The sequence below is a fragment of the Prunus mume genome, linkage group LG7 (assembly GCF_029339155.1).
Source record: "Prunus mume cultivar Tortuosa linkage group LG7, ASM2933915v1, whole genome shotgun sequence".
In the NCBI taxonomy this organism is placed as follows: domain Eukaryota; kingdom Viridiplantae; phylum Streptophyta; class Magnoliopsida; order Rosales; family Rosaceae; genus Prunus; species Prunus mume.
This window is the reverse complement of record NC_142704.1, coordinates 15,855,899-15,865,510: the sequence shown is the minus strand read 5'-3', so window position 1 is coordinate 15,865,510 and position 9,612 is coordinate 15,855,899. Positions and strand designations below refer to the sequence as shown.

Below are 9,612 nucleotides of genomic sequence, written 5' to 3'. Positions count from 1 at the left end.
TCTCTCTTGTTTTTTTTCTTTTCCCAAAGGTGAACAGACATGGCAAAGCAGACGATTCTGGACAGAGACAGGTTAAACGATGTCGTATGTCGGCACGGCATTTTCTCTCCGAAAACTCATAGCTACTGGATTTGACCAGACTATCCTTAAGAGATATACGCATAAATAGAAATGCAGAAACAAGGTCATTAACGTCATTCCAAAATAGTAAACGGTGACAAAGCAAAAAGGAGGATGGGGACAAATCAAAAATGCCAAGCTGGCAAGTAGACAAAAGGCAAAAAATACAGGTGCTCCTCTCCTTTTCGCTTCGTCTCTGTTCCTCTTCCTCTATCCGAATTTAGAATCCGATAAAGCTCGAAATCCGATTAGCTCTCGTAATCATCCGCGCTAATCTGTAAGCCTAATTCGAATTTTGCTCATCTTCCGATCTATGCTAGATTTTATAAATCTGATATTGCATTTAGCTTCATCGATTGTATTTTCAGTGTGTGTTGTTTGGAAAATCATAGTTGATTAGGTTAGGAAATTGAGGTAGTTGAGTTTTCTAGGAGACTTGAATGGTTGCTGAGGAAGTTGAGGGAAAATTGAAATATGGGTCTCATTTCAGATTTGCTATTGGTAAAAAAGAATTAGAAGTCAACCAAGCCAAAAATTTCATAAGCTTCAGCTGAATTCGTGGCGGGGGTTGGTTTTTATAAATTTTAAAAAAAATTAATAATTTTCCTTTATTTATGACCCTGATCTTAGACAATTATTGATGTCGTTTAAAAGGTTTGAGTACACTTCCCAGCAACCAAACAGAGCTTAATACGTCAATTACCAGATTAGTTGCAAACTTCTGAAAGTTAGTAGCCAGAATTGTATGTTTGTGTTATTGATCTTGGGGGCTAAATGTGGGTCTTTTGTTGAAGGTAGTGGGCTAATTGATGAAATAGAAGAGACCCATTTGATTTGAATTTGGAAATTGAAGGGTCCAAGAACTTTGTTGAAGATGGCCTGCAGAGGGTGCTGGGAGTGCCTATTGAAGCTATTGAACTTTGTTCTGACCCTAGTGGGGCTGGCCATGGTGGGTTATGGGATCTACTTGCTGGTTGAATACCTGAAAGCTGCTGACACAGTTGCCATGTCTTCGCTTGTGGGTGACAATCAAGCTTTGATACAGCTCAGCCGACCTATGCTCATGACTGTGTCTCTTTCATCTAATATCTGGGATAATTTGCCAAAAGCTTGGTATGCCTACTACAAACTTCTTTTTCAGTTTTTTGAGTTATAGCTAGTTAATCTTTTGTTTTATTACAATTGAGGGTATCTGTTGTTTATTTGGATTTTAGATATGGCTTAAACAAGATAACAACGATGATTATGACAGACTTATCTTCTTACAGTTGATATCACATAGTTGTTATTATTTATTTCAAATTTGATATCGTAGACTGTATGTAAGTTTAGAGAAGTAGAAAGATGATATAAAATGATTGAAAACCTTAGGAATGAAATCATTTTCCTCCCTATTTTTTTTTATCCAACTGGAGATTTCTCTTAATTAACTAGTCTGTTATCTTAGTTAACAGTTTGGATGTGAAATGAGTCTATAATTTAGAAACTTAGCTTGACTTTGGTTGTTGCGGAAATTTTTGTTTCTCTGTTTTGAGCGATTTATTCAAATGCATATCAAGAATTGTAGGTCAAAATGAAATATAATATGGTTCCACCCAAAGACTTGGACATTTTGAGTCGCCATCCAAGCACAAGTACCTTGATTTATAAGAATATTTTTGGCGTAGAAAGTCTCAAATTCAGGATCTTCTGCTGCAGATATTCCTCAGTAACAAATTCATAGGCACGGAGTTCAGTTTTATTGTTTGGTTGAGTAATATTGCCCATCCTAGTGTGTTTATGGACCCACTGGACCAGACGCTTCTCAAACTCAAGCATTTTCTTTTTTGGTTAGAGACCAATGTCTTGGGGCTAACGTAAGACCTGCTCAAGGACCTACCTCTTTAGGTAAATATCTAATGCATTGTCTGACCGGGGAAGATTTTGTGGAACCCCTCCAAGGTATCCCTATTTTGCTGGATCCGAATGGCTACAATGGATGTGCCTGTGTGCTCCTCCAAGTGAATTTTTGCGCATATGCCCTTCATGAAGTGTACAGGAGAAGTTATCTGTAAATATTTTGTGGGCATAAAAAAGCCTAATAGCCCTTTTCTGTGTTGGAGCCTGCACCCAAAGTCTAGGTGCAAGTGTGATCATGTGATCCCTGTGCCTAGATATCATGCAGAGGTAGAGCTTCCTACTACAATTTTGCTCCTGGAATCTGATGTAAGATATATAGGATACCGTGCCAAGAATCTAGGCACATAAGTCTTCATGTAGAGGATTTGGAATCCCAATAGGGCTGATCACCATGTGATGAAGAGGTGCCTACTCTAGGCGTCAAGACACATAGTGGATCCCTCCTATCTCATCTCTCATATAACATTTAGTCACACTAGGATCTCATCCTAGTCCAATCCTTACATGTTGAGTATAGCACCATCCAGCTTCACACATGGGCGCACTTATTTCATTAATATTTAATATTTCCATTTTGCCCTTATTTCATGTATAGGTTAGGAGTAGGATCACAAGGATTTTCCCATTTCTTGTTTTCTATAAATGAATGTCATTTCTAATCAAGCTCTTGATAGGATAACAAAGTTCAATAAGCTAATATGTGTTCACCTATATAATATTAATAGTGACTTTCATATTAGAGAATTTATTTGAAGCCCTAAGCTTAATTATGCGTCTGATCCACCATCGTATCTCTGTAAATTCTATTGGAAGAAAGTAGATTGTACTGTCTATCAGCTGTACTTACATCTTTATTATCTTTGAGCCATGGCTACATCTTTATTATATTTGAACCATGGCCTTAAGCATTTTAGTGATGCCTTTGAAATCATGTTTATATGATTGTTTCGAAGGGATATCAACTCCATTCTCATTATAAAGGACAGATTCTATCTTGAGAAGTTATTTTGTCGTAACCCTTCCCTAGCTAACCAAGATATTGAGGTAATGATCTTGAAAGGACTTACTCAGTGGTCAAATGGGAGTCACTTACTCTCTCACGATTAAGAGACTATTTCTGTAATGAGAGTACATAATAGACAGTCTTGCACTAGTTACTGATAGGAAGTCCTGTACTTAATTGGTTGAGATCACTAGTCTATTTTTTCTTTTTTGTCTGAAGACTAGTCTATGATATAGGTCAGTTGTACTGAAATTTTCACAAATAAGGTCTTCACTCTCTTCACTGGTTGTGATTCATTTATAGTGATGAGCATCTGTGATGTAGGACACGGGTGAATTGAGTATTTAGGTAGTTTAGCGGAAGCGAAAACAATGGAAAAACAGAAAATAGGTGGTAAAAGACGCCTTGGCTTCACGCCAAAAGAGTTTTGGCTTCACACCGAAAGAGTTTTGGCTTCACACCGAAAGAGTTTTGGCTTCACACCCAGGAGTCACCAATCTCTGGAAAGTAATCTTTTCTTAATATCTCAAATCTCCATTTTAAAGAACTACATGGGGGGTAGTTATAGCAAACTAAAACCTAGAGACAATAGAATAAAAATCCCTCACTAAAACAGAAATCCTAATCCACCAAGGAACTAAGTAAAATAAACTAGGAAACTTAAATCAAATCCTACTAAAACTCTGGAAACCAAAATCCTAGTGAAATCTGGAAAACTAATAAATCAGGAAACTAACTAATGATGTCTGCATCAATTACCCTGGCTGAAAAGATCTCGACTCCGGCGAGATAAAGCTGTAATAACATTCGAAAACGTCGGGATCAATGTGCGGCAGGTCCTCCTTTGTAATCCGAGTACTACGAGAATCTGGTTTAACTTCCACTTGACTAGGAACTTCTGCATCTTCCTTACATTCTTTAAGCGTAATGATATGTAGAACTTTGGTTTTACCTACTTTGTCTAGCTCCTCTTTGTTTGGTATAGATTGATTCACGAGCTTGGGTTGAAGTGGCTTCATCGTGATCTTCTTTCCTTTATGGATGAACAGACATATTTTCTTGACCCAAGATGGTAACATTGTAATCGTAGATCCATGGTCTTCCCAAGAGAATATGACTCACATCCATATCCACCACATCACACCAAACATGATCTTTGTAAGTTGAAAACTGTATAGGAACGTGACATCATTGGGTAACAGGGATAGAAGATGTATTGTCAATCCATGCTACTTTGTATGGCACAAGATGCTTCTCGGGTGACAAACCAAGACGCGAAACAGTTAGCATTGACACCACATTGATACAACTCCCATTATCTATGACCACCTTACAATCTTTATCTCCAGACTTGATGTAAGTGTGGAAAATGGAAGTCCTACGCCAATCCACAGTTTCCTTCCTAGGTTGAGCCGAAGTACACCTTACTACTGCTAATGTTGGATGAGGGACTTCAAAGTCGATTCCACAATCTTCATCAGGTTGTTGGGGTTCATAAATATCTTCCTCGCATTTGCCTTGATTGTCAGCTTGTTCGTTGATGTGTGCACGCAGATTTCTTGTTGCCTCCTTCGTTGGGCATTGGAAAGCAAAGTGTCCAAAACCCTAGCATCTGTAACATCTTTGCGTTCCACCACCACGTGTATCAACTAGCATTCCTTTTCCCTTGGCATTTTTTACTAAATTAGTCGTAGATGTTGAAGTCGTAGAACTTGGAGTCACAGATGTGTCAACATGAAAACCAGATCTTTGAGAATCAGTTTGCTTGACTACATTGGACAACTTTAAATACTTCTCTAATTCTTGTACCATCTGAAAAACCCTCTCTAAAGTATTCACAATATGAGGAATTAATTCCCTTTGAAGCTCTGGACGAAGTCCTGATCTAAACTGAGAAATAGTCATCCTTCGATCTTCCCTTATGTCACATCGCAACATGAATTCCTCAAATTTTGCAATATATTCAGCAACTTGCATGTTGTCTTACGAAGAGTTTGCCACTCATCTAACAAACTCTGTTGATAGGATAATGGTAGATATTTCTGCTTCAACCTTTCTTTCATCTCACCCCAATGGATGATTGGTTCTTCACCAGCTCTCTCTAGCTGTGTTTCAACATTGGTCCAAAACAATCCAGCTTGACCCACCAATTTTATCTTAGCAAATCTCACCCTTCGAGCTTCAGACATGTCATGCCACTCAAGATAGCGATCTATGGTAGCTAACTAGTCGAGGAGTGCTTTAGGATTTAGCTCACCATCAAAATTAGGAGCGTCAACTTTCACTTATCTTATCACCTTTTCATCATGGTCTTGCTCATAGCCACGATGAAAATTGTGGCTCTCTGCGTCTCGATCATTCCTTATATCATGACGTTGTCGCTCACGATTCCTCTCTTCTCCATTCACACTTGCTTCATCATGTTGGTTACCTGCTTCTAAGTTTGCAAGGCGACGTTCCACGAGTCTGGATCTAGTGTCTGAATCTGCCACTTGCTTTGATAGGTTTTCCATCATCTGAAAAAATGTTCAAAGTCCATCTATGGCTCGTCTGTCTTTCCAGGCGTAGTCGGGGCCATCACTTGACACATGGCGTGAAGAGCAAGAAATACTTGAAAATTTTGAACCCAAGGAAAACGAAAACCTTGCTTTGATACCAAATTTGATGTAGGACATGGGTGAATTGAGTATTTAGGAATTTAGGTAGTTTAGCGTAAGCGAAAACAATGGAAAAACAGAAAATAGGTGGTAAAAGACGCCTTGGCTTCACACCAAGGAGTCTCCAATCTCTGGAAAGTAAACTTTTCTTAATATCTCAAATCTCTATTTTAAAGAACTACTTGGGGGGTATTTATAGCAAACTAAAACCTAGAGACAATAGGATAAAAATCCCTCACTAAAACAGAAATCCTAATCCACCAAGGAACTAAGTAAAATAAACTAGGAAACTTAAATCAAATCCTACTAAAACTCTGGAAACTAAAATCCTAGTGAAATCTGGAAAACTAGAGAATCTAGGAAACTAATAAATCAGGGAACTAACTAATGATGTCCGCATCAATCTGTGGTTCACATCTCCTTTTGTAAAATAAATGAACCTGTAACTTACCCATCCTAGATCTAGGCATATTCTTGCATTTTTACTTTTATATGGATATTGAAGAGTCATACCTGTTGAATTCAAGCTACTAATTCTTTATTTTTTCCCTCCATTAAATGTCACATGCTTTTTCAGGTTCATCTACGTGTTTATTGGAATTGGAGCAATTATATTTGTCATCTCTTGTTTTGGTTGCGTGGCCGCCATGACACGGAATGGCTGCTGCTTGAGTTGTGTATCCTAATTACTCAATATTTTGTCTAAATGGTGTATCAGATAATAATGTCATGGTCTTTCAGCTATGTGATATGCCTACAATGGCATCGTACTAAAATAATGCTGAATTACACTCATAGTACATGGTAGCTGATAAATATACTTGATGTACAGTGCATGTGAGTTATACTCTTTTATTTTCAAAAATTGGTGTCCTTAAGTCGTCATAGTATTCGGTTTTGCTGATCCTTTTGATATTGGTAGAGCTGGCAGGTGCAGCCTTTATATTCTTTGACAAAAGCTGGGAAGCTGTAAGTTATGTTATTAACTGATGTTTTGAAATTTTAGATGGTAGTGGTATGATTGGCCATCTAATCAGTGTCATAATTTGTTTTCCAGGAAATCCCAACAGATAAAAGTGGAGATTTTGAGATGATATATGCATTTCTGAAAGCTCACTGGGACATTGTTAGATGGGTTGCTCTTGGAGCCGTTGTCTTCGAGGTAACTAAAGTATCCAAAATCTTGTCAGGGTCTCTTCAGTTTCGACATATTTTGGTTTGAGTTTTTGTTCCTTTGGTGGAATTACGATTATATCCTTCAGTCAACTAAAGGAAGATTGCTTTGGCATGACCGTCTCTTTTCCCTGGTTGGAATTATATTTTTTAATTTTTTATATTCCCATATAGAAATATATAAGAGGTATATAAGGGTGTGGCCATCTTTTAGCTAGCAATGCATCACTGAAAGGAAACTGCGAAACATTATCAAACCTGATGCTTCTGTGGAACTTTACCTCACGGTTGTTTCTCATTGGCTAGAATACTTGAAATGGGTGCTGCCATGGGGTTGGTTCTTGCATGGCCTAATGAACATGTAGCATTGGAAGAAACATGTTATGCTTTTGATGTCAGCTTGTACTGGTTTGCTTCTAAGTTGAATTTTATTTTGTTGAATGAATCCATATTTTCTAGTTATCTATTTCATGCGGCTGGATTGACAGTAATCATGATTGATTTTATGATCTTCAAGTGTATGCTCAATTTCTCTAGAAATGGTGTTATATCAGATATTGCCAGCCAGCTGCTGCTAGAGTCTTCTGGTTGTAGTTAAAATTTCTTCTTAGACTTGTACATCTTTATCTGATATTGGTTAAGATTTCCTTGTGGTCTGAAAAGTTTTGTAGATTATTTGCTTTTTAGCTGCACAAAATCATTGCTAAGATGAGAGTGTTCTTCTGTTGTGATTCTTGAATCCAGTGCAGTGAAAAAAATTGTTTGGTGTTTTCTGCTAAAAGTTTCTTTTATAATGTTTCTCCATGGAATTTCAGGCTCTACTTTTCTTGCTAGCTCTTGTGGTTAGGGCAGCAAACAAACCAGCAGAGTATGACAGTGATGATGAGCTCATTACTCCAAGACAACAAATTAGACAGCCATTGATCAATAGCAGGCCAGCAGTTCCGGCAACTGGTGTACCTGTTGCTGGGGCTAGTGATCAACGACCGAACAGAAATGATGCTTGGAGTACACGCATGAGGGAAAAGGTGAGGCATTCTGGCAAAAAGTTTTCTTAAAGTTAGTATGACATGATGCATAGACATAGCCATTTTGGTGATAGTGTAGAGTTAAGATCTGCATGTTAGCAGGTTTGCTTTAGATTTTGCTGATAATTCCATTTTTCATTTATATTTTTCAGGTCGAAAAAAATAAAATAAAATAATATTTTTATGCTACAATCTCTTCCATGGTTTATGGTTCTAATGCCTGTTATCTTTTTTGTCTGGTGACTATGGTCACACTGCATATAACCAAAATCAGTACGGGCTTGATACAGCTGAGTTTACATACAACCCATCTGAGTCAAACAGGTTCCAGCCGGTACCAGCTCAGCCACAAGAAGAAAGGAGCCGATGCAGCATCATGTGATAAACGATGTGGATTTAACCAAAATTTAAACTTGGGTTTGGTTTCTGAAGACCATTTCTTTGACCGTGTTAGAACTTCAAGCTTTTCAGAGGATCGTCATTTCCTTTTTGTTGAGTTTGTGTACTACAATTTTTTTCCTTTACTTTTTTGTTTCAGGAGCTTTACTTATTCCCGGCGGAAAGAGTCTTCTCTTAAAATGTATTATCAGTTGGTGTGTAAATTGTACTGCTAGTTAGGGCTTGTTATGGAGTGTATTTTTATTAACCGAGTCACTTGAGACCTTCTGGCAGTTGCAATGATGTGTTTGTTCTATTGGTTATAATTTCTTTTACCTAATTGATCAGCAAATTTCTGGTTCTTTATGTTTGGATCCAAGTGCAATTGTTTGCCAATTTCTTTTTCCTTACATTTGTACTGTTTTTCCTTAAAGGATATTTAAACAGTAAAATATACCTAAAATCCCCTCGCCTACGAAAACTTTCAATCTTATTGCTCCAGTTCCCAAAGCTGCAGGCCCATGAAATCTGGTGATGCTGGAACTAGGGGTTCTGCTGCAAGCAACCATGATGAGCTGAGCTGAGATTGACCCTCTCCTTAATCGATCATTAGTTCCCAACCGTGGGGCGAATGGAATCCTATACATAAATCAGTTAATAAAAGAATAGAAAAAGAAAAAGCGGCGAATGGAATCCTATACATAAATCAGTTAATAAAAGAATAGAAAAAGCTTTTATTGGTGTGGTCGAATTTCTTCTTATCTTTTAATGTATGTATCCTTTGTATTAATTATTATTTTTTTATATATAAAAATTCTGACTTTGAATTTTCTTGTTCTTGATTCCTAAGGCCTTCTCCAATCTCCAATACAAAACCATTGGGATAAAAATCAAATTTAGGGCTTGGGTTTTCTGGTCCATTGGAGAAGCCAAATCTAGGATTTGGGACTTTGCACTGGAGATGGCCTAATGATGGGCCAAGCTTGTTTACCTAGTCTTATCATATACGACATGTCGTTCTGCCAGATTTTTTTTATTTTATTTTTTGGTCGAAGTTCTGCCAAATTACGCATGGTACAAACAAGCACCTTCCCCCATACCGAGACAATTTTTTCGTGTAGAAGGAAAAATGTACACACAGTTGTTAAGTGCTTAATTTGTATTGTAGCTTTCTTTGCTTTCTCTGTGGTCCCAAAGAAATGGAAAGTGATGGCAAACTTGACTTGTTCTTCTACTTTCTTCTCTCAATCTGACTTTGAGACCGACATTTCATTGGGGTTTTGCTTCTTGTTTTGCGGGGTCTTTTTTGTTTGGGTTTGTTGGTGGATTGGATTGTGACTTTTTATAGTGCTTT

At 37.6% G+C, this 9,612-nt stretch overlaps 1 protein-coding gene across 3 annotated transcripts; it reads left to right on the top strand.

Annotated features, from left to right (window-relative positions):
* The first annotated feature begins 257 nt into the window (after positions 1–257).
* TOM2A (tobamovirus multiplication 2A) lies at positions 258–8,624 on the top strand. Of its 3 annotated transcripts, none has more exons than XM_089041320.1 (7): positions 258–397; positions 919–1,233; positions 6,257–6,356; positions 6,568–6,648; positions 6,737–6,841; positions 7,668–7,880; positions 8,155–8,624. In XM_089041320.1, the coding sequence occupies exons 2-7, from the start codon at positions 995–997 to the stop codon at positions 8,260–8,262; spliced, it is 846 nt and encodes a 281-aa protein (XP_088897446.1). In that variant the 5' UTR covers positions 258–397; positions 919–994; the 3' UTR covers positions 8,263–8,624. The 3 variants fall into 3 exon arrangements, with proteins under 3 accessions (XP_088897446.1, XP_088897447.1, XP_088897445.1); XM_089041321.1 differs by having other exon boundaries at positions 259–397; positions 974–1,233; XM_089041319.1 differs by having other exon boundaries at positions 259–397; positions 915–1,233.
* The last annotated feature ends 988 nt before the right edge of the window (positions 8,625–9,612 follow it).

Bases quoted from the DNA above. Each gene is read 5' to 3' on its own strand.
- TOM2A (XM_089041320.1), top strand. From the start codon at position 995: ATGGCCTGCAGAGGGTGCTGGGAGTGCCTATTGAAGCTATTGAACTTT. The intron at 1,234-6,256 runs GTATGCCTACTA...ATGCTTTTTCAG, and splicing joins GATAATTTGCCAAAAGCTTG to GTTCATCTACGTGTTTATTG. The intron at 6,842-7,667 runs GTAACTAAAGTA...ATGGAATTTCAG, and splicing joins TTGGAGCCGTTGTCTTCGAG to GCTCTACTTTTCTTGCTAGC.